At 45.8% G+C, this 25,762-nt stretch overlaps 1 protein-coding gene across 2 annotated transcripts in view; it reads left to right on the top strand.

Moving 5' to 3' along the window:
* The window catches only part of rubcnl (rubicon like autophagy enhancer), a 59,701-nt gene extending 39,114 nt beyond the window's left edge, over nt 1–20,587 (top strand). For both annotated transcript variants that reach the window (XM_034186786.1, XM_034186787.1), the window contains 3 exons: nt 421–574; nt 10,743–10,833; nt 19,887–20,587. In XM_034186786.1, the coding sequence (XP_034042677.1) occupies nt 421–574; nt 10,743–10,833; nt 19,887–19,972 (331 nt within the window). In that variant the 3' untranslated portion in view covers nt 19,973–20,587. The remainder of the gene's footprint in view (nt 1–420; nt 575–10,742; nt 10,834–19,886) is intronic.
* Nucleotides 20,588–25,762: the final 5,175 nt, after the last annotated feature.

Below are 25,762 nucleotides of genomic sequence, written 5' to 3' on the forward strand. Positions count from 1 at the left end.
GCTGCTCTGCCACATTAGCTTCATTAGCACCCTCTTCAGCCATGCTTACTTGCCGTTCGTCAGTAGTATCCGAGGTCGTATTTTTCTTCCTTGGTCGCGCTTCTTGTCTCAAAAAATAGCTGTTAATGCTCATCTTAAACAGATCTATCACCAGATGAGTGGAGTTGTGGTCTTTAGTAGGGTTAGTTGAAAATATTAATGAATAGCTTTACCAGCACTCCCGGACCTGACTTCTCTCTACGCCGCCATTTTGAAGTCCACAGTCTCAACTTATTGAATTTCCCTCCCTGGCAGATAAACTGCTCTATCAGCATAGTGGATTTTCTGCACTAATTTCCCCGCTAGGTTTAATGGATCCCACAATCACCTGCTCCGTGGCCTGCTGAAAACAACTTTTTGTTGTTTTGTGTTCCTGTGCAGAGTAATGAATGAGTTTGAACAGCTTCCTGGTCACCTGACTGAGCGGCCACACCTCTTCTCCATGGATGACCTCCTGAGGGTGAAGAAGGGTCAGCTGGTGGCGCTGGCCAGGACACTGCTGCACTCTGCAATGGAACATGTTCAGGACTGCAAGGTCAGTCTCAAACCATGTGATGAAAATAGATCTTATTGATGTACATCAATAACCATTATGATTGAATGTATAATTATTAAACTTATTCTGGAATAAGTTAAAGCATCTGTATGCTCACAAATGATTTGAAATGCAATAATTTCCAGGAAAAAATGACAAGAGCATAGAGTTAATAGAGTGTGAATACATGAAAATGCTTACGTTTCCTTATGCACTATCGTACACAGGGGCGGGTTGTTCATAAGGGCAATTAGGGCGATGCACTGCTCGAACCCAGGACATGCTGGAGACATTATATTACCCAGCAGGGGTTTACAGTTGCGCCTCCAGGAAGATGTCAGCTTAATTCAAGAGCTCCCTGACGGCTTTGTAAAATAACCCCATAAATTTTGGGTCATTTTAAAATACATAATTTTTTTGAAAACAATGGAGAAAGGGGTTACTACTTGAAGTAGGGTGACCACAGCTGTGATGGAGGATGAACCTGAATTTAGCTGAAGCAGCAAAGTGGGATCTCTAAGCTTCTGCTCACATGGTGAGGATATTCCAGAAACTAGCTTAAAAAATATCCTCCACGAGCTTTGACAGTTCAGAAATGATAACAGGAAGCAACTATCCAACATAAAACACAAGCTTAAAAGAGCTAATGGCAGACTGGACAAGGTGGAGGAGAGAATTAATCAATCAATCAATCAATCAATCAATTTTTTTTATATAGCGCCAAATCACAACAAACAGTTGCCCCAAGGCGCTTTATATTGTAAGGCAAGGCCATACAATAATGATGTAAAACCCCAACGGTCAAAACGACCCCCTGTGAGCAAGCACTTGGCTACAGTGGGAAGGAAAAACTCCCTTTTAACAGGAAGAAACCTCCAGCAGAACCAGGCTCAGGGAGGGGCAGTCTTCTGCTGGGACTGGTTGGGGCTGAGGGAGAGAACCAGGAAAAAGACATGCTGTGGAGGGGAGCAGAGATCGTTCACTAATGATTAAATGCAGAGTGGTGCATACAGAGCAAAAAGAGAAAGAAACAGTGCATCATGGGAACCCCCCAGCAGTCTACGTCTATAGCAGCATAACTAAGGGATGGTTCAGGGTCACCTGATCCAGCCCTAACTATAAGCTTTAGCAAAAAGGAAAGTTTTAAGCCTAATCTTAAAAGTAGAGAGGGTGTCTGTCTCCCTGATCTGAATTGGGAGCTGGTTCCACAGGAGAGGAGCCTGAAAGCTGAAGGCTCTGCCTCCCATTCTACTCTTACAAACCCTAGGAACTACAAGTAAGCCTGCAGTCTGAGAGCGAAGCGCTCTATTGGGGTGATATGGTACTACGAGGTCCCTAAGATAAGATGGGACCTGATTATTCAAAACCTTATAAGTAAGAAGAAGAATTTTAAATTCTATTCTAGAATTAACAGGAAGCCAATGAAGAGAGGCCAATATGGGTGAGATATGCTCTCTCCTTCTAGTCCCCGTCAGTACTCTAGCTGCAGCATTTTGAATTAACTGAAGGCTTTTTAGGGAACTTTTAGGACAACCTGATAATAATGAATTACAATAGTCCAGCCTAGAGGAAATAAATGCATGAATTAGTTTTTCAGCATCACTCTGAGACAAGACCTTTCTGATTTTAGAGATATTGCGTAAATGCAAAAAAGCAGTCCTACATATTTGTTTAATATGCGCTTTGAATGACATATCCTGATCAAAAATGACTCCAAGATTTCTCACAGTATTACTAGAGGTCAGGGTAATGCCATCCAGAGTAAGGATCTGGTTAGACACCATGTTTCTAAGATTTGTGAAACGGAGAATGTGCTTCAAGTAACCTTGGCGGTAATTAAGAAGCTACTGCAGCACCAAGCTAATCTTGAGGCAAAACTGACTGACCAGGAGGGGAGAGCGAGGAGAACCAACCTGAGGATCTACGGCATACCTGAAGGAAAAGAGGGGACTGATATTGTTGGTTTCCTGGTCAGGCCATTGGAAAATGCACTCAATTTTGCCCATGAGAAAGATCTCAGGATCGAACGGCTCACCGAGCACTGGCACTGAAGCAGAAGGTCCCAAATACCAAACCTCAATCCATCGTGCTCCAGTTCGGAAGTTACCGAACCAAGGACGAGGTCCTCCGTGCAGATTCTTCTCTACAAGAGTCAAGACAGAAGTCAGACCACCAGAGCAAGAATTTTAGCTGAGGAAGCTTCTGCGATTTGAAGCGAAACGTCCTCGCGTCAAGCAACCCAGTCCAGTCGAAGATTCAAGCTTCTCTACTACCACCCCCTTGAACACAGGCTCGGGGTGATCAGGACGCTTCAACACAGAGCCCTACAGGTGCCCACAACTGCAGAGGGAAGGGCTAAAGAACAACAACTTGTCCGGAAAGCCCTCACCGTATGTGGGTACCCACGATGGTCCCTGGAGAAAGTGCAGAAGTCCCAGAGAACAAAGAGACCAGATAGACAGGAGACGGAGACAAGAAGGAGTGTCTCTCCCTTATTTAGCAGGAGTAGGGGAAAAACTACAGAGGATCTTCAGACAGCACAAAATCCCAGTTTACTTTAAACCGGTTAACACCTTGAGACAGAAATTAGTTCACCCTAAGGACAGGATCCCTAGTTACAAACAAAGCAATGTAGTGTATTCTATCAGATGTCAGGAAAACTGTAACGAACACTACATAGGTGAGACTAAGCAACCTTTACACAAAAGGCTATACCAGCACTGCAGAGAGGGCGCCAGTGGACCTCAGTCTGCAGTTCATCTCCACCTTAAAGACACTAACCACACGTTTGAGGACAAGGAAGTTAAAATATTAGCCAGAGAGAAGAAATGGTTTGAGAGAGGGGTCAAGGAGGCATTCTTTGTGAAACGTTTGAAACCTAGTCTTAACCGGGGAGGGGGTCTGAGACACACTTTATCCCCTGTTTACAATGGGGTACTCAGGTCAAAGGAGTTTCAGTCTTTTGTTCAGGGTAATGAGTCATTCACATCATCAGGAGAGTCATCAAGGGAGCCATCAGGAAAGGCATCCATCCCATCATTAGGAGGGACAGCTGCCCTGTCATTAGGAGAGTGCTAACTACACAGTAGTAGCACAGTAGTTGCTAACTCCAGCTTTTGTGGCTTTCTGTTTATTCTTCTCTACAAGAGTCAGACAGAAGTCAGACTTCCAGAGCAAGAATTTTAGCTGAGGAAGCTTCTGCGATTTGAAGCGAAACGTCCTCGCATCAAGCAACCCAGTCCAGTCGAAGATTCAAGCTTCTCTACTATGGAAACCACCTCGACAACTGAGAGCCTACACAGCAGCATCCGTGCATACGGCAGAAAAAAGAAGTGCTCTGTCACGGTGTTCACATTTATGTGGATCATGCGCTGAAGAAGCGCAGTTGTAACTGAGGGTCTCGGCACTCATATACTGGTGTTATCTATCTGGCTGGACTATGGACAATGTCACTCGTGTCTGTGGTGCAGGAAGGACATCACGGTCACACAGGAGCTGCTCTCAGCCTGATTCACGTTTATTTTCCCCACTGGTGCAAAAACCAGCAGTGCACAGTCATTAGTGCTGTTCAATGCAACTGCAACAGGCCACACATCATCAGCTCAGGAGAGATTTCCTTTTTTTCCTCTCTCGCTGTCCTTTTTAAGTGTGTTTTTAAATTACAACGTATCTTTTTAACACATTTTTAATCAGCATGTGATCGTACAAGGTCTGTCCATAAAGTAACGGTCCTTTTTATTTTTTTCAAAAACTATATGGATTTCATTCATATGTTTTTACGTCAGACATGCTTGAACCCTTGTGCACATGGGTGAGTTTTTCCACGCCTGTCGGTGACGTCATTCGCCTGTGAGCACGCCTTAGGAAGGAGTGGTCCCGCCCCCTCGTCGGATTTTCATTGTCTGGAAATGGCGGAATGAAAAGGACTTTTTTTTCCATCAGAATTTTTTCAGAAGCTGTTAGAGACTGGCACCTGGAAACCATTCGAAAAATTTATCTGGCTTTCGGTGAAAATGTCAAGTTCGTGGATACGAAATGTTTGGAAATTATGTCAACAATATCAAATACTAAACAAATTTTAATAGAATCAAAGAAGTACAAATAAACACAGCTATAAAAAAAAAATCACAATAGAGGAAAATAATTCTCAGCAATAAAACTAGAAAAATTAGTCTGTATTTGCCAAAGGAGACTAATAATAATCCCAACCAACAACTAAGTCACAAAAGGCATGGAGAGGTGTAGCAATCCTTGAGAAACCAGGGATAAACAGTCTATAATAACCGGCAAAGCCAAGGAACGATTTCACCTGTTTTGATGTCTGAGGCACTGGCCATTCTTTTACTGCCGCAGTTTTAGCAGGGTCAGTCGCCACTCCCTTCTCACTAATCACATGGCCTAAATAAGTCACCTCCCGTTGAAAAAGGCTACACTTCTTTGGTTGCAACTTAAGGCCATGTTGACTCAGCCTTTGAAACACTTCTTCCAGATGTTTCAGGTGGCTGTTGAAATCTGGAGAGAAGACCACAACATCATCAAGATGTATCAACAGAGAGTCGTTAACCAAACTACCCAAACAGCGCTGCATCAACCTCTGAAACGTGGCAGGGGCATTACATAAGCCAAAGGGCATCCTCTCAAACTCATACAGCCCAAATGGATTTGTAAATGCTGTCTTCTCACGGTCAGCAGGGTCCATCTCGACCTGCCAGTAACCACTGGCCAGGTCCAGAGTGGAGTACCATTTGGCCGCTTTCAGCCCCGTCAGAGATTCCTCTATGCGAGGTAGGGGATAAGCATCTTTATGAGTCAATGCGTTGAGTTTCCTATAGTCCACTAAAAATCTCCAACCGCCATCCTTCTTCCTTACAAGCACAATCGGGGCAGCCCATGGACTAGCACTTTCCCTCACTACTCCACTATCAAGCATATTCTTTAATAGTGTCTGTAGCTCTTGATATAACGCAGGAGGGACTGGACGATACTGCTCTCGACTAGGGGGCGCTAAGCCTGTTGGTATTTGGTGTCTAACAACTCCAGTTCAGCCAAAATCTTCCTCGTGTTGTGAAAAAAACCTTCCTCCATCTATAGAGCAAGGCTGTCAACTCCTCCTGCTGTCCTGGAGTAAGGTCACCTCCTGGGAGGGGCAACACAGAATGTAAATGTTCAACTTCTCCATCCCCCACCCCCACATGTCTCACGGTCACCTCAACAACATCTGGGGCAACAGGGTTTAATACAAGCTCCTGCTCTCCTTGGATATCCGCCACCATAACCTCCCTGACACTAGCCACTGGCTGTCGCTGTGGGACGTCCACTTGGTATGGATTAGGGTTACACACTCTGCATGGAACACGCCCTTCTGTCACTGTGGCCAAGGTCCGCCCTATACGCCACTCTTTATCACCCTCTGGAAGAGGTTCAACCACAACACAAGATGAATTACAAGAGGTGGGAGTTATCTGCATCCACAAAACCATCTCCGACTGAGGAGGGATGGCTACTGGCAACTGGTGAGGCAACTTGGCAACCCCTTCATACAATGGTACCAGACCTTTGATAACGGCCCTTTGACAATCCACAAATGCTCTAGACCAGGCTTCACTCTCTGTAGATGGCATCACAGTTTTAAAAGCTAGCAACCCCGGATGACTCCCCTCTGTAAGGGCGGACCAAACTGGCCTTATAATGTTCATCCCCAGTATACCCTTAACGGGGCCCAAACAGCCATCCTCTACAATTATTACCCCTTTACCTGGAACATCAACGCCTCCCACCATACATTCAACAAGGGCATAGCCTATATAGGGTATCTTCAAGAGACTTTGGCTCATCAGCGTGACCTGTGACCCGGCATCGAGTACAAAAGGAACAGCTCGATTATTCAACTTTATTAGAACATCAGGGCACTCACCGACAAGGGCAGACTTCGGCTCTGAGTCAATCCCAGGCTTGGTTATATTTGATTTGGGCTCCTGCTCCAGATTTACTACCCCCACGACTTGGCCCTCAGCTGCAGGGGAAGCTAAAAATCCTGTGGCTTAACTGACCTCTGAGGGCACCGGCGCTGCACATGACCGGCTGCTCCACAAGCTCGACAAATAGGCCTTCCCTCTGAATCCCACTGATAAATGGCAGCAATAGTACCCCCTGGCGCCCCTTTGCGGGGAACTGATGGAGCCACAGGTGGTAAACTGTGGATGGAAAACTGGGCCTTTATCTCTGTAATGAGATCAGAAGAGAGAGCTTTTAATTGATCTTTAATCTCAGTCCTTATCTCACCAAACAATTCTTCCTTGAGCTCAGCCTTAATCTGTGCTTTTAATTGATCAGGGTTAACTGCTCCCTGGCTTTGTGGGGCATAGGAGACTCTATTCGAGATAATGGCTTCTTTGCCCTCATCGAGCTCCTGTGCCAAAGCCTGGGCTTCTTTGCAAGCATCCTTAAAGGACATAGTCCTTTGACGTCTCATTTGTCGGATCAATTCTTGCCTAATTGGCCCCTTCCTCAAACCCACCATAAGCTGATCCAACAGTGCCTCATCTTCCCCCACAAAATAACTCTCTTAACCGCAAAATAAAATCATTAACCGTTTCATCAATCTTCTGTTTACAAGAGGTCATCTCCACGTGTGACACTTTTTAGGGGCTAACTTCAGATTGTGCTGGCGGCGACGACTGAAAACCAGCTCCAACCGTTCCACAAATTGAAAAAAGGTGGTATTCACAAAGCAGAAATACTATGAGTCAAGTTCAAAATCAATGAAACTTTTGGCAAGAAGGCTGCAAAAACAACAAGCTGACAAAACCATATACAAGATAACAGATCCAGTTTCTAAAATTATATTGTATAAACAACAGGAAATACAACCAGTGGTGGCACAGCTAACCAAAAAATTAGCTTCGATAGCCATTAATCAGATAACTGAAAAGTTATCTTTTATGACGATAAACCGATAAACTGCTAAAAAAATTATCTTTATTACAGATAACCGATAACTGTTATCGGACTGAAAGTTATTGGAACTAAATTTATCGGACGATAATTGGTCCGATGATGGTTTTAAAACTTATCTGAAAAGCTAATCCGCTAGCAAAAACATTAGCTTCGATAATTATCTGCTTTCAGATTAGCTGAAATATGACCACCACTGTTAAATACTGATTACAAAATTTTTGCAGCTATAATTACCAAAAGATTAGAAAAGATTCTCCCTGAGCCCATACATAATGACCACACAGGATTTATCTCAAAAAGACAAACTTATGACGAGTGGTGGGCACTGGTGGTGGTGGGTTCAGCTAATCCGATAGCAGATAATTATCAAAGCTAATGTTTAATCGGGTTACAGGACTTGGCTGAGGATAGGGAAGTGTGGGATGAGCTCCTTGCTCTGCTGCACACTGTGACTCGGACTCAGATAAGTGTCTGAAAATGAATGAATGAATAAAATGCCAAATGGGAAGAGGAAGGATTATTTTTCTGTCTGAGTCTCTCCCTGTTACCGTGGTTATCAGTGTTCCAGAGCGTCTGATCTGCCCCTGGATGTCATTGTCCAATCAGGCCCCGCCCCTTCTGAGGTGATTTCAGTCAGGCAGAAAAATTGCTCCACCACATCTCTTCCAGACTCTCATTTAAAATCAGTATTTTTCACAAAACTGAGCTTTCAATGCAGTCTCGATGTCCTCCGGGTGTGCGCAGCATGTTACGTGATTACATCATACACAACTGCAATGCTGCGTTCGAAACCCTGAGAGGCTCGGAGCCTCAGACTTAATTTACTGATGAGACGGTGAGTGCGTTACCGGCATTTGGTATTATTATCATTGATTTTATTTTAGTATGTTATTATGGCTGACAAAATAACGTTAATTTACATTAATTAATTACGGCACCTTTAATAACTTAATTTTTACCCGAGGCCATCAAATATGGCCATTGAGTTGCGCAAAGACTTTGCTTCCATCCGTCCATCTGTCTTTACTCAGCATAAATCTAATCCTATTCCTACCAGAGTCTTTAAATTCACAGGGAGCATTCTTGGTACACAGACCTTGGACAAGTTCAAAGATGGCTAACCCTATTTTAAGAGGTCAAAGGGTCACATTCTCTTCCTTTTTTTGTGGGGCAGGAGTGAGAGCCAATCAGAGTAGAGCAACGCCGTGACGTCAGTGGCTGGTCTAGCTAGCTAGAAACTGTTTCATTTGTATGTAATATATCCTCTTTGTCATATATTATGTAAAAGCTTGTGAGAAAAACACTTCTAAAACTGAAAATGCTGTTTTAGTAACCTGATAACACAGATGGAGTGATTTTGTAAACTTCAGCGTGCACACTGACTTCGGCTAACTCAAAGCTAACTTCCGCTCTTGTCATGAGCTCATGTATGCACACACATGCATGGGCTCCTGTAGATGCCATTAAAATGTAAATATTGTTTATGATTGATTGATAGAGGGGCTTTATTGAACCTGTACAATTGTACGTAAGACAATAGGATCTTAAGGAGTTATTTTCTGCAGAATCTTGTGTTGCAGGTCATAGCGGTGAAATGTGGGAGAATGTTATATATTAGAATGAGAGCATGACAACCTGTTGAGTTATCACACTTTGCTCCATTTTGTTTGGCTGTCACTGACTTGGTCTGTAGGTAAAGTGCAATAACTGGGTAAGATGTCTGTGCCTTTGGACACTTTTTTTGCAGATTAAACAACACCAGATCAGAATTTATTTATTTATTTTTTTAAATAGTGGCAAGAAAATCACTCCATCAGTTTATGTGGTTAAAACAGCCTTGTTAATGTTTCCTCCTGCTTAGTGAGAAATGCAGGTAAAGAACATGTTAAATACTTTTCTTACCAAAGTTATCTTGCTTTAATAACTGTCATTGTTTTATCTCAAATGTGGGAGTTTGTTCGTTTATGTGTTTGGTTTTAACAATAGTTAACAGCTTCATGGAGCTCCAACATGCTTAAAACGGCTTTTCAAAAAAAATGCTTGATTCTTGATGCTTTTCATCCATATTTTGATGTTCAAGCCAATAAGATAATTATTAATTAAAGGGGTCATTTGCGTGTGTAAAAAAAAAAAAACACCTTTTGGATAACATCTCCAAGTCCCACAATTCTATGAGTGTTTTCACAGATGTTCTCCTGATTTAAGATGAATTTATTTCACAGCTTGTTTAACACCTCTGTGACATATGTAACAGAAATAACCCAGATCTTCTCAGTTTACCTGAGAAGATCACACGCACGCACACACACACACACACACGCACACACACACACACACACACACACACACACACACACACACACACACACACACACACACACACACACACACACACACACACACACACACACACACACACACACACACACACAAATCGATACAGCGCTGATCCATCTGAAAATCACTACGGGCCCTTGGGCAAAGTCTTTAATCCCCAGTTGCTCTCATTGTGAATAAATGGGTTAATATATTGTGTGGCCACTTCATTTTAATGAACATTTTACTTGTGAACATTCCTGGATATAACTTTCTTCCATGATTTTTCATCTGTAATTTATGGAGCAAGAGGGGAAATCTTTCTGCTGTATACTGCCATCTAGTGGTGGTTTGCTGTATGAGTTAAATTAAAGATTTGATTTAAATTTGTGGTTGTATTGATTTTGTAGTACAAAGGCCATTTCAGACAAACTGAGGACATATGTAGTACCACATGTAGATTCACACATTAAAAACATGTACACCAGTCTGTGTAAAGTGACTCATATCACTGCCTGTGCTGATGGACATGGACACACTGACTGGACAGACTCACTGTTGCCAATCAGCTTCCACAGACTGAACAAAACTACAGTTCAGAGCATCCTGATCCCATTAATGTACAACTTGACAACTTTTTAAAGCTTCATCAGTTGACAATTTATAGTCCGAGAATGTTTGCAAAATTACCAGGTCACATTTTGCTCTACTTTTAGCTGATTTAAAAATTATTCCTTCTGCAGAAACAGGCAAATATCGTATTTGCATTAACTGTGGAACCAAAGTTTTGTGATCCAGTTCAGTTTATTTATAGATATGCAACATTATAAGTAAGTCAGACCAAAGAGCAACACAACTCTGGATATTGATCGGTGTTTGTGTTTCTGTCACACAGTTGTGTCTTGCTCGGGGTTTTATCTGTGAGTTCTGCAGAGAAAAAGACGTCATCTTTCCTTTTCAGAGTGACACATGTGAGCGCTGTCCAGGTATGTACCATCAAGGAGCTCTTTTGACAGTTAATTGGACTAAAACCACGGCCCCCTGTCTTCCAAACGGTGCAGAGCAGCACAATGCGCAATACATCGTTGCTATTTCTACCTGATGCAGATTAATTTTTTTTATGCCAAATGCATCCTCGAACCCACATGAGGACTTCTGTTTGTGAGGATGTGCTAATAATGAGGTGTGGTTGGATACAGAGCTGATGTGTTGTCATTAGCAACACGTGTCTAGATGTTGACCATAAGTTTACAGTCCATGAGTTGATAAATTAAACTATCACTGAAAACACGCCACATTGACACATCAAGTCTGACCAAGTGGTAAACCGCTTGAGACTGACTCCAAGACAGAGCACATTCCCGTAGGAATCAACGTTAAAATGTCCAACTTTAAAAACATGTTTATAGCCTGGTATAAAAAAAAACAGTTTTCATCTCTACAGATGGTTTCTGCTGCCATAACAACTGTACAGGGGCGAATTATTTCTAACTTCTTATTTTAAGATGTTTTAAGTCATGAATTTCTGTAAATTTGAGGGTGTGGTTGCTGTGAGTGACAGCGGCTGATGCCAGCGTCTCCGTGTCTCGTCTTCGCTCAGTGTCCGCTCGATGCAGCTGCTAGCTGTTGTGGAGGCTGTGTCTCTTTATAGTTTTTTTTTTATTACAAACGTGGAATAATCTGGCTTGTTGTGTGGTGAAACATCCGAATGGATCTTATAAGATGTCTCTGCTGCAATACTCGTGCAATTAAATTCACATCAGATTGAATGTTATACGCTAACAGCATTAGCTCTTTTAGCAGCTTTTGGTAGCTTCATCCTTTAGGTCCACTTAATGCACAGTTACTGAGAAAATAAGCAGCTCATAACTTTTAACGGCCACATCAAAGTAAATCGTGATGAGAACCACTGAACAGTCCACAAGAATATGATTTAGTAAACATCTGAAACAAGTTTAGCCTGTTTGCTTGGTTATCTTAGGTTGCTGGACGTGAAGCGAGGGGCGAGTTCAGGCTTCTTTCGTCACACACTAAGCGACCCATGCTCCACCCCATTATGCATTAATAAGTTCATCGTGAATCAGCATTTTCGTTGCTGTCAACAGGTCAGACACGACGCGTCAACGTGACAGGTGTGATGTGTGGGCCGCTGAAGAGGAGGTACTGCTGGCCCACCACCAGAAGGCGCCCTGCCTGAAGTGCGGGCTTCAGGCACGAGAGGTCGCTGCCGCCTCAGGAACAAGCCGTGGTGACAGCTGTCACCCATCATCCGTGACAGCTGTCACTAATCATCACATCTGGTATAAAAGCAGGAAGACACCTCCACCAAACTGCCGAGATATCATCTTCATCTGGAGGTAATACTCTCCTGTTGTGATTTATAAATCTGTTATTGTGAGTGTTTGCAGGAGAACCGGTCGTTTTTGCGGAGGCTGTGCAAGACGGCGCTCCTTTTCATCTGAGACCGCTGCAACGTGTTGAGTGAGAGGTGGAGGTGGCATTCCCACCATTGTTACTGGGTGTTCACACACCCACCCTTTGACTGTCTTTTGCTTTCTGCCAGCAGTACCAGATCCGACACGCCGGGAAGGTGGCCACCTGGGGACTCCGGGACTTGGCGGCTCCGGTATTCCTCGGGTTCAGGTGGCGGTGGAAATCGTGTGGTTCCGGTTCGTTTCCAGACGGGCCTCTCCTATCGTCGAGCCTGCCCACACGACACCTTTATTAATTGACTGTTGCACATTCTGAATCTGCTGTGTTTGGTTGTGACATTCACAACAGTAAAGTGTTATAATTTGACTCCTTCCATTGTCCGTTCATTTACGCCCCCTGTTGTGGGTCCGTGTCACTACACTTTCCCAACAAGGTGCTTTTTGTGATAGCCGCTAAATAATGTTTAAACAAAATAAAAATATCATCAGCGGTCATAACTGTGGGATGTGGGAGTGCCTAATACATTAATTAAAATATTTAAAAATGTTCCCTGTTTATATTTACACAAAAATTTTGAAGTTGTTGACAATAATCAGCAATTCTGAATAAGTATTCTAATAATAATATAGAGCCTGTAACAGAATCTGGTCATGTTAGCAACAACACATGCTCGCCTTTTTTTCTAGCATCTACTGATGTTGACGATAATAACAGTATGTGTGTGTGTATTACCAGATGTCTGTGCCCTGTCACAGACCAGACCGTTTAAATGAAATATAGTACATTTTGTGTCATATAAATATTTTGTGTAACCTTATTGGATGTATTCTTGTTAGGTTAGCGGAACACCCCGCAACAGCACCCCCAACCTAAATCCTCTTCCCACGGCCATGTCAGGAATATATGTTGTAAGATATGTTGTAATAACGCTGTTGTGAAAGTGTAGTGACACGGACCCACAACAGGGGGCGCAAATGAACAGCCAAAAGATGAGCCAAAAAGTAACAATTTAATGTTGTGAAATGTGCACAACGAATATACAGACAATCTCAGAATATAATTACAGTCAATCCACAAAGGTGACGTGTGGGCAGGCTCGAGGATAGAAGACGTCTGTCCTGAGAAGAGCCGGAACCACACGATTTCCGCCGCCACAGAACCTGGTGAATACTGGAGCTGCCAAGTCCCGAATTCCCAGGTGATCACCGTCCCCGACTGTCGGATCTGGTACTGCTGGCGAGAACAAAGACAGTCAAGTGTGGGTGTGTGTACACCCAGTAACAACAACGGTGGGAATGCCACCTCCACCTCTCACTCAGAATGCTGATGTATTTACAGTAATCCCTCAGAGGAAAAGAGTGCCGTCCTGCACTCACTCAGCCTCCACAGGAAGAGGGACCAGTACTCCTGCAAACACTCACATTATACAGCTTAAGATAAACACAAATGGCTGAGGATATTACCTCCAATGAAGTATGATATCTCAGCGATGAGGTGGAGATGACGTCTGGGTTTTATGGAGTGAGATGATGAAGAATGAGTGACAACTGTCAGGAAGTAATGAGTAACAGCTGTCACTCCCGGCTGTGTCCGTGGCGGCAGCGCCCTCTCGTGCCTGAAGCCCGCACTTCAGGCAGGGCACCCTCTGGTGGTGGGCCAGCAGTACCTCCTCTTCTGGCGGCCCACACAACAGGACCCCCCCCCTCAACGGGCGCCTCCTGGCGCCCGACCAGGTTTGTCGGGGTGTCGGCGGTAGAAGTCGGCCAGGAGGGCCGGATCCAGGATGAAGCTCCTCTTCACCCAGGAGCGTTCATCGGGTCCATACCCTTCCCAGTCCACCAGATATTGGAACCCCTGGCCCATTCGACGGACGCCCAGGAGCCGGCACACTGTCCAAGCCGGCTCCCCGTCAATGATCCGGGCAGGAGGCGGCACCGGACCGGGAGCACAGAGGGGTGAGGTGTGGTGAGGTTTGATCCTGGAAACATGGAAGACCGGGTGGATCCGCAGTGAAGCTGGGAGCTGGAGCTTCACTGCGGCAGGGCTGAGGACTTTGAGGATACGAAAGGGTCTGATGAACCTGTCCATCAATTTAGGTGACTGTACTTGCAGGGGGATGTCCTTCGTTGACAACCACACCTCCTGCCCGGGCTGGTATGAAGGGGCCGGGGACCGCCGGCGGTCTGCATGGGTCTTGGCCCTCGTCTGGGCTTTCAACAAGGCAGAACGGGCGGTGCGCCACACCCGACGGCACCTCCGAAGATGGGCCCGGACCGAGGGCACACCGACCTCTCCCTCCACCACGGGAAATAATGGGGGCTGGTACCCAAAACACACCTCAAATGGGGAGAGGCCGGTGGCAGAAGACACCTGGCTGTTATGCGCATACTCGATCCAGGCCAGATGGTTACTCCAGGCCGTCGGGTGCGTGGATGTTACGCAGCGGAGGGTCTGTTCCAGTTCCTGGTTGGCCCGCACTGCCTGTCCGTTCGTCTGTGGATGGTACCCGGACGAGAGGCTCACGGTGGCCCCCAGTTCCCTGCAGAAGCTCCTCCAGACGTGTGAGGAGAACTGGGGACCACGGTCAGAGACGATGTCGGTGGGTATCCCATGCAGACGGACGACGTGGTGGACCAGGAGGTCTGCTGTCTCCTGGGCTGTTGGGAGCTTCGTGAGGGCCACGAAGTGGGCCGCCTTGGAGAATCGGTCCACTATCGTGAAGATGGTGGTGTTGCCCTGGGACGGCGGGAGGCCCGTGACGAAATCCAGGCCGATGTGGGACCAGGGGCGATGAGGCACCGGTAACGGCTGAAGAAGTCCTTGGGACCTTTTATGGTCTGCCTTGCCCCTGGCACAGGTGGTGCAGGCCTGGATATACTCCCAGACGTCGGCCTCCATAGACGCCCACCAGAAGCGCTGCCGGACAACTGCCACGGTCCTTCGCACCCCTGGATGACAGGAGAGCTTGGAACCGCGACAGAAGTCCAAGACTGCAGCTCTGGCCTCTGGTGGGACGTATAAACGGTTCTTCGGACCTGTACCTGGGCCCGGGCTCCGTGCCAGGGCCTCCCGGACGATCTTCTCCACGTCCCAGGTGAGGGTGGCCACGATAGTGGACTCTGGCAGGATGGACTCCGGTGGATCCGACAGTGCAGTTTTGACCTCCTCTTCATGTACCCGGGACAAGGTATCCAACCTCTGGTTCTTGGTCCCGGGGCGATAGGTGATCCGGAAGTCAAAACGCCCGAAGAACAGTGACCAGCGGGCTTGCCTGGGGTTCAGCCGCTTGGCGGTCCTGATATACTCCAGGTTCCGATGGTCAGTGAAAACCGTGAACGGCACAGACGCTCCCTCCAACAGGTGTCTCCACTCCTCAAGAGCCTCTTTCACCGCAAGGAGTTCTCGATTGCCGACGTCATAGTTCCGTTCAGCCGGGGTCAACCTGCGTGAAAAGTAGGCACACGGGTGAAGAACCTTATCGGTCTCTCCGCTCTGGGACAGCACAGCTCCTATCCCTGAGTCAGAGGCGTCCACTTCAACCACGAACTGGCGGCTAGGGTCGGGCTGCACCAAAACTGGCGCAGTAGAGAACCGTCGTTTCAACTCCTTGAACGCGGCTTCGCACCGATCCGACCAGGTGAAGGGGACTTTTGGAGAGGTCAGGGCTGTCAGGGGGCTGACTACCTGACTATAGCCCTTAATGAACCTCCTATAGAAATTAGCGAAGCCGAGGAACTGTTGCAGCTTCCTACGGCTTGTTGGTTGGGGCCAATCTCTCACCGCCGCAACCTTGGCCGGATCAGGGGCGACGGAGTTAGAGGAGATGATAAACCCCAGGAAGGACAAAGACGTGCGGTGAAACTCGCACTTCTCGCCCTTCACAAACAGTCGGTTCTCTAACAACCGCTGCAGGACCTGACGTACATGCTGGACATGGGTCTCAGGATCCGGAGAAAAGATGAGAATATCGTCCAGATATACGAAGACGAATCGGTGCAGGAAGTCCCGCAAGACGTCGTTAACCAAGGCTTGGAACATCGCGGGGGCGTTGGTGAGGCCGAACGGCATGACCAGGTACTCAAAGTGACCTAACGGGGTGTTAAATGCCGTCTTCCATTCGTCTCCCTTCCGGATCCGAACCAGGTGATACGCATTTCTAAGATCCAGCTTAGTAAAGATTTTGGCTCCATGCAGGGGGGTGAACACGGAATCCAACAATGGCAACGGGTATCGATTGCGAACCGTAATCTCATTCAGCCCCCTGTAATCAATGCATGGACGGAGTCCGCCATCTTTCTTGCCCACAAAAAAGAAACCTGCCCCCATCGGGGAGGTGGAGTTCCGGATCAGCCCGGCAGCTAATGAGTCCCGGATGTAGGTCTCCATTGATTCGCGCTCAGGTCGTGACAGGTTGTACAGCCTGCTGGACGGGAACTCAGCACCTGGAACCAAATCAATGGCACAATCGTACGGACGGTGCGGGGGAAGGGTGAGTGCCAGATCCTTGCTGAAGACGTCAGCAAGATCGTGGTACTCAACCGGCACTGCCGTCAGATTGGGAGGGACTTTGACCTCCTCCTTAGCCTGTAAACCGGGAGGAACCGAGGATCCTAAACACACCCGATGGCAGGTTTCGCTCCACTGAACCACCACCCCAGACGGCCAATCAATCCGGGGATTGTGCTTCAACATCCATGGGAAGCCCAAAATCACGCGGGAGGTAGAAGGAGTTACAAAAAACTCAATCTCCTCCCGATGGTTTCCAGACACCACCAGAGTTACTGGTTGTGTCTTGTGTGTGAGTAAAGGGAGGAGGGTGCCATCTAGTGCCCGAACCTGCAATGGCGAAGGAAGCGCCACCAGAGGGAGCCCTACCTCACTTGCCCATCTGCTGTCTAGCAAATTCCCTTCTGATCCCGTGTCCACCAGTGCTGGGGCTTGAAGGGTTAAATCCCCGCTCAGGATTGTAACTGGGAGTCGTGTGGCAATCTGTGTGTGTCTCAAGTGAATGTTTTGACCCCCCCTTAGCCCAGTCTCTGAGGGCGGTTGTGGTTGTGGCCGTTTGGGGCAGTTTCTCTGTGTGTGCTCTTTTGAGCTGCAGAGAAAACACTCCCCGCGGATCAGCCTGCTCATTTTGGCCCTGTGCGTTTCCCTAACAACGTCAGCAGGGGGAGCTGTTGCCCCACAGAGCGCTGCGGCTGTGGAGCGTGGGGAGGGCGGCCCCTTTTCGAAACCGGAAGGGAGAGGGGCGGCGTGTATCTGGCCACGTCCTTCGCCTCGCTCCCGATGGCGTTCCTCCAACCGATTGTCTAACCGTATAACGAGATCGATAAGCCCATCTAAATCCCGCGGTTCCTCCTTAGCAACCAAATGCTCCTTCAGGACTAACGACAGTCCGTTTATGAAGGCGGCGCGGAGCGCAACGTCATTCCAGCCGGACCTCGCAGCCGCGATGCGGAAGTCGACTGCAAATTCGGCTGCACATCGGCGCCCCTGTCTCATTGACAGCAGCACAGTTGAAGCGGTCTCTCCTGTGTTAGGGTGATCAAACACTGCTCTGAACTCCCCCACAAACCCAGTGTATGCTGATAACAACCGTGAGTTCTGTTCCCAGAGCGCCGTAGCCCAGGCGCGTGCTTTACCCCGAAGCAGAGCAATCACATAAGCTATTTTACTAGCATCTGACGCGTACATCACGGGACGTTGTGCGAAGACGAGCGAACACTGCATGAGAAAGTCCGCGCACGTCTCCACACAACCTCCGTATGGCTCAGGAGGGCTTATGTATGCTTCAGGGGATGGTGGGAGGGGTTGTTGAACCACCACTGGAACGTTCATATCCTGCACAGGGTCGGCAGGAGGAGGAGCTGCAGCAGCGCCCTGAGCGCTCGCCGCCATCTGCGCGGAGAGAGCCTCCACCCTGCGGTTCAGGAGGATGTTTTGCTCGGTCATTTGATCCAACTGAGCCGTAAAGGTGGTGAGAATGTGCTGTAGCTCACCAATCACGCCTCCTGCAGACGCCTGCGCTCCCTGCTCTCCCATTGGTCGTTCAACAGCCGGGTGACGCCCCTCGGAGTCCATGACGCTGGCCAAGATATCCTGTTGTGAAAGTGTAGTGACACGGACCCACAACAGGGGGCGCAAATGAACGGCCAATAGATGAGCCAAAAAGTAACAATTTAATGTTGTGAAATGTGCACAACGAATATACAGACAATCTCAGAATATAATTACAGTCAATCCACAAAGGTGACGTGTGGGCAGGCTCGAGGATAGAAGACGTCTGTCCTGAGAAGAGCCGGAACCACACGATTTCCGCCGCCACAGAACCTGGTGAATACTGGAGCCGCCAAGTCCCGAATTCCCAGGTGATCACCGTCCCCGACTGTCGGATCTGGTACTGCTGGCGAGAACAAAGACAGTCAAGTGTGGGTGTGTGTACACCCAGTAACAACAACGGTGGGAATGCCACCTCCGCCTCTCACTCAGAATGCTGATGTATTTACAGTAATCCCTCAGAGGAAAAGAGTGCCGTCCTGCACTCACTCAGCCTCCACAGGAAGAGGGACCGGTACTCCTGCAAACACTCACAATATACAGCTTAAGATAAACACAAATGGCTGAGGATATTACCTCCAATGAAGTATGATATCTCGGCGATGAGGTGGAGATGACGTCTGGGTTTTATGGAGTGAGATGATGAAGAATGAGTGACAGCTGTCAGGAAGTAATGAGTAACAGCTGTCACTCCCGGCTGTGTCCGGCGGCAGCGCCCTCTCTTGCCTGAAGCCCGCACTTCAGGCAGGGCGCCCTCTGGTGGTGGGCCAGCAGTACCTCCTCTTCTGGCGGCCCACACAACAAACGCTATGTAATTTTAACATTTGGAAAATATTGTAAACTGTGTGTGGGACACTCAAGTTGTCCTTAAGCACAACAGTTTAAACAACTTGCAAAGGAACAAAACCATGGCCTTCAGTTTTCATGCAGAAGTTGCCGAGTCATGCGTTACTTTGCATGAATTGCCTCTTAACAACCCTCATAAAGACCCAAGATGGACTACTTTTAATTTCAATTAAGGAATTTGTTTTTGTTGTTCTTCTATTTCTTTTTGGTTTCCTGTTTCTTCTATTTGTAAAGAAAATGTTTTAAAATTTGTGAAAAACCTTATGACCTAAGCAGTGGGTCACCCCTCTAGGTCTGGTCTGCTTGAGGTTTCTTCCTCATTATCACCAGATGGAGTTTTTTCTTACCACTGTCGCCTGTGTTCTTGCTCAGTGGCAGTTTTTAAGGTTAGATCTTACTCGTGTACAACACCTTGAGTCAGCATTGTTGTGATTTGGCACTATATAAATAAAATGAAATTGAATTAAATTAAAATTAGCAAAGTGTAACACACACTGCCAGCATGAAATACTTTCACATGCTGCTTTATTTTCTCAAAATGTAAAGAAGGAAAAAGAGATTTTTGACACAGCTGTAACATTTTAAGATCTTGCATTTTGTAGTTTAGACGCAATTTGTGACGACAGTGTTTAAATAAATAAATAAATGCTATAAATGGTTACAGAAACATATACTTGTATAACTGCTGCTTTTATTTTCACAGTGTGCAAGGCCTGTTTTCATAAAGTCTGCTTCATTCGGAGAAGCTGTCCAAAATGTGCGAGGATCCAGTCAAGAATAAACCGATGAGACGTATCCATGATGCAGGACAACTGAAGCTCAGCATCAGCAGCACAAATGTTTTACAGTCATTATCTGATAGAAAACTTTATTCATCTATGACATCTGTATATTTTTATCTATTTCCAAAAGCTTGTTTGTTATGTTCTTCAATTTGTTTTGTTTTAAACAGAGTTGGGGCATTCCTGTGTATCAGCGCGGTTTTCCACATATTACGTTTGTGTTCCGTGTTCTTCATGTCGATGTGTGAAGTCTGAATTGGTGCTTTTGAACTTCTGAACTTGACTGTGGGCTATGAGGCATTTTGTGGGGGTTAAGAGATGCATCAGGTTTTGGGGAGAAGTGGTTTAATGTCCCATTTCATGGACTGATCTGCCATCATGAACAAATATGGTTGCTTTGCTTCAACATTTCTTTTGCTGCATGTTCTGACAATTCTGTGTGGTTTTATTTGTTCATACGGCCAAAGCAGATGGTCGCCCCTCTGACAGATTATTCCAAAGGTAGACTGCAGTGGGCTGCTTCAGCTTCAGACATGGCAGCTCCCTGTGGTTTGCAGCTGTCAGTCCTGTGAGACGTCATCAGTCCCTCAGACAGACAGAAAAAGAGCAGAATCAGTCGGCCGGAAAAACTACACCTACAGTACAGTTCACCAGGAGTAAATCTACAGGAAAACAGAGAGAAAACTAAAGTGATCACCAGCCGCGAGGCCGAAGCGTCACTAACAGACCCCGAATTTAGAGGAAGTGAATCGAGACCTGTTTTGTTGTTAATAAAATGAATTTAAAGGCAATTTAAAGCTTTAGTGGCTGACATGTTGTGATTTGTTGCTGCATAAATAAATTAAATATAATGCACAAATTGTGGAAACGTGAAATATGTGAAATCTTATCAAATCAACTGAGTTTAAAGGTATTTTTTTTTTTTTTACTAGTGATCATATACTCTGCATAGTTTTTCAACACAGCACATGAAAGCAACACATCACTTCTGCACTTTTTTCTACTGAACTAAAATAGAAACCTGCACAACTCTGGAAAAACAACCTTAAACAAGCACAACAATGCTTTTAATGTCAGAACAACATGTTGTTAATTATACTGTATATTCCAATTTGTGAAATCACTGGCAGAACCGTAACTCTGATTTCAGCTTTTCCTTTCGTAGCACCACAACCTACAGTATGTTGGCCTCAGACGAGTTCAGCTGCAGAATCTGAAACGTAACAATGAGTTTAATGGCTTTTCTAAACCACGGATAGAATAACGCATAAATCACAGGGTTTATACAGGAGTTACACAAAAAGACCAAAAACACTGCAGTTTGAACATTTAGGTTTTCTGCTGCAGCTGTGACACAGTAATAAGGACAGAAAGTCACAATGAAAATGACGACGACGACACCCAGAGTCTTGGCTGCTTTCAGCTCAGATTTCCTGCTTTTTACCTTGACGACTGTACCATGAGAGCGCACGGCCCGAGCCTGAGACACAGCCACCACAAACACCCTCATATACAGAACTACGATGACAGTAACAGGAAGAGAAAAGGTAAAAAAAAAGGTTGTGTGGGCTGCTGAAGAGGAGGTACTGCTGGTCACCACCAGAGGGCGCCCTGCCTGAAGTGCGGGCTTCAGGCACGAGAGGGTGCTGCCGCCTCTTCAGGACAGTCAGACGTGGCAGCTGTCAATCATCATCTCCAACAGCTGTCATTCATCAACCACTCCATAAAGCCGGATGACATTTCCACCTCGCTGCCGAGATATCTTCAAGCCAAGAAGGTAATACCTCAGCCATGATTGTGCCGTGCGCACATTATTTTCTCCATTCTTTGATATTGTTTCAGGAGTCTACTCGCTGTTGTTGTTCTGTCGGAGTACGGAGTGGTGACGAAGTGAAGGGCGTTCACTTGTCACACCGAACTACAGAGACAACCGGAGTTTAACTGTCAATAATAGGTGGAGGTGTTCTTTCCCATGTAGAAGAATTTTTAGGTCCTTATTTGAACTGTGATGAACTATCAAGTGTCCTGATCTGAACTGTATGTCCTCTGGCTGAACTAGCAGGTGTTCAACCCCCAAAAAAGGGCTCTATTAGTCATTCGGTCTGTCAGGGGCTTTCCAAGGCCTTTTAGGTGCTTTCCCGCAGGCCACGTGCGGGGGGCCTCAGGCCAGCTGCACCTGTGGCCGTGAGCCCGCAGGCCACGTGCAGGGGGCCTCAGGCCAGCTGCACCTGTGGCCGAAGGTCTTTTAAAAAAATCAGTTGTAAATCCTTCACGTTTTAATGGGAGCGTTTGTCACATTGAAATAATGGCCTAACACCTGCTTAGGGTTCACTAGAGGACGCTTCCAATAGAAAACCATGTCTTGGGAATGAAATAAATAAAAAAGTCGAAGGAGGAGCGATGCCCGCGGGTCTCCAATAAATAGATGAGCGCGGTTGTCATATTCAGTCTCTCTAGAGGACTCAGTTTGTCTAAGCTCTGTGTCGAAGGCTTAAATAAACTTAAAAACTCTCTGCATTTTATCTTGCTTAAGGCTGAATTATTCTAAAGTGTTGTGTCCTTTTCTAGCAAGTCACTTGCAATTAGTTTGTGTTAGCTAAAAGAAGACATCCCGAGAAGACTAAAGACGACCAAAAGAGGACCACGACAGAACTTGGCGAGCCAGCTTCAGGAGGGTCCAGGGGCATTCCGGCAGCCTGGGACGGTCCAGCTCATCCCTCCAGACCGTAAATAACAGTGATCACGACTAAAAGGTAAGCAGAAACCTTTTATAACTTCTGCACGATCTGGAGGAGTGAGTCGGGATTTCCGCCCAAGTTGACAGGTGATATTTTTAATTGCCTCTTACCCAAAAGAACCTGGACTAAGAAAATTGATAAGAGACTAAAAAAAGATAAGATTGAAAATTATCAGGCCTTGTAGATAAAATGCTCAGAAGGTGTGTGTGTTCCCGGGAAAAAAAGAATGTCTGTGTGAGTGAAAGGTCAGGAATGTTCATGAACTCTGGTGTGGAAAAGAGTGCATGGAGAACTAACCTGGATGCTTGGGGAATAATTGGTGTTGAAATTCGTTACTAACGTGCCGGCTGATAGCATGCGCTGTAGGGGTTAATTTAGGGGAGTATACTGACAAATAGATACAAGGTAATACAAGGTTATTTAAAGAGTTTAACAGAGACTGAAGTGAAATAAGTGAGAAAAAGAGTTTAACAGAGAATACGTGCAGAGGAAGCACAAGATAAGCGCTTGAGGGGGCGCAGTAGAAATACTGTATGTGATAAAGAGATTTAAAGAGAAAAGTGCAAAGTAGCACAGCTGACAGTAAGTAAAAGAGCTCAATAAAGGACGTCATTTTTTAAGAAAAGAGAAAAACTATAAAAAAATAAAAAATGAATGAAGAGTTAGTGCAGAATACATGAGAATTAATGAAGCAGAAAATAGTGCAGTAAGGCACCAAATACACGCTTGTGGGGCGTGGGAGAAGAATAAGTAATTAAGTACACAGTAATATGAGTTTTTTTATAAGAAAAGAAAAAGAGAGTATTTTCAGTGCAAAGGCACATTAAGCTCACGAGGAGCTCAGTAAGTGAAAAAAGTAGAAGAAAGTGCAGAAAGGCAGAGGATACGCACGCGAGGCGCGGTAAGGCGTAGAAATAAATGAAATATTGTATGCTCAGAGAGGAGCTTGTGAAAAATAATATATTAAGCACAGGATACGCACGCGAGGCGCGGTAAGGCGTAGAAGTAAATGAAATATTGTACGCTCAAAGAGGGCTTGTTAAAAAATAATATATGAGTTGCTGGCAGCGCCGGAGAAGCTGTCTAACGTGAAGAAGAGATACATACTTAAACAGAACACATTGGTGTTAAGTGAATAAAAAGGTTGTTTAAAGCCGCGGAGTAACGGGTGGCAGAAGTCTAGATAGAGATATATAGAAAGTTGTTTTTAATAATTTTTGTGTATAAAGCTTTTGAAGATTGGTGTGTGGGAGAGCGGAGAGTAAGCGGGGAGTTGCAGGCAAAGCTGTGAGGGCTTGCAGGCTGGCTGACATACAAGATTAATGTGAAGAGTACGAGGAGGAGGAGACGTTTAGACCCAACAGAAGGACTTGGGAGGTGCATGACAGGCAGAGAGGAAAGTGTGAAACAGAGACAGTGAAGAAAAAGACAGGAGAAGAGACTGCTATGTAAATACAGAGAAGGTAGATATTATTTCAAAGAAAGAAAACTAGAAGGAAAAATAGATAGTCGGGAGCAAAGACATTAGGAAGTGTTAGGGTTGTAAGAGGATTAAATAAATAAAGTTGGTTATAAATCAAAAAAGTTAAAGCTTAGATTATAGTGAAAAAGCTGACAGACTGATCAATGCTTGGGACAGTCTTTGATGGGAGACTTAAGTGATGATGAAATAATACTCCCAGAACATTACTTGACTGACGGAGACATCGAAACCCAGGGAATCAGGACACATTTTTGGCTGGAAAGGACCTATTTTGACAGTGTAGGAGCAGAACATTGGCAGGACGAACAAGAGATCAATAAGAAATTATGGCAGATTACTAAGGTAATCAATCTGAAGCAAAAGAAAGAACAATTCCCTCTAATTAATTGGGAGCTGCTGATAAGACGTCTGTGGCATCAGGGTTTAACTCCGTGGCTGGAGCTGCTTTGTGCTGATCCTAATAAAGAAATTAGCATACCATTAAATCATTTAGTAACACTACCAACCGATCCAGGTGAAGAACTGTTTCCTAGGTTGACTCTGACTGTGGTCCCAAGGAAGGTTCGGTGGGAAACAGGTACATTTTCATATTTAGTTAAAGAAAAAGAAGACGGGCATAACAGTTGGAAATTTAATCCTTTTAAGGGTTTAAAATACAAAACAGGTGTTACAGCCGGCAAGCTATTGGTCTGGATCAGGACAGCCCCTGAGGGACTACCAGAACACCATAGAAACATCTCACATAGTGTTTGTCAGGGTTACATGGGTAACTCTCAAGGTCAAGGTCGGGAAAGTACCCCGCTAGACTTAGTACTAAGAAAATATCCAGGAAAACGCATTAAGGCCAACCAATGTATGAGAAAGTGGCACAAAAGGTCACATGGGCGCAGGCAATGGCCTTTGGAGGGATCATTTGATCCGGTGATGTGTGAAGCAGTTGCGGTAGAAATACAGAAAAAAGAAATTAAAGATCAGCAGAAGAACGTGAATAACAACAAAAAACGCACTGAAGAAAAAGAAGTTTTGGCCTTGTTCAAGCAGGAAGCGCAGAGGCTACAGCAGAAAAGAGAAAAAATGACAGAGGAAAGATCCAAAGACACTAAAGCCAGTGCACCGAGCTGGGAAGCAGAGCCACCCCCATATAAACGTCATGATATGGGAAAGACAGCTGGACAATTTGTATTAGGAACTCGTGAAGAGGACCAAGGCATGGATGTGGAGGGCAAATTCACACTGACACTAAAATCTCGGGAGCCACAAGGAGACAGGTCCTCGATCTGTCAGATGGATCATACAAGGTCTCCAAGTCCAGAAGTAAGTGGTTTCCCATCACGACCAGCAGGGGGAGCCACATATAACAGTAACACTGAGGTAGACGAAGATAGAGAGAAAGACCTGAAGTCTCCACCTGCACATCGAGGTCCACTGAAAACCGTCCCCTCCCACCATAAGTCAGCCGACTGGACCTTCTCAGGCTATAGAGGTTCCAAAGAGTGGCACAAGAGCTTCTGTGACACACTGGATCTGGCCAGAAGAGATAATGAAGAACTAGCTGAGCAACTTCGGCTAGCGAAGG

The sequence above is a fragment of the Thalassophryne amazonica genome, chromosome 14, assembly GCF_902500255.1.
Source record: "Thalassophryne amazonica chromosome 14, fThaAma1.1, whole genome shotgun sequence".
Taxonomy (NCBI): domain Eukaryota; kingdom Metazoa; phylum Chordata; class Actinopteri; order Batrachoidiformes; family Batrachoididae; genus Thalassophryne; species Thalassophryne amazonica.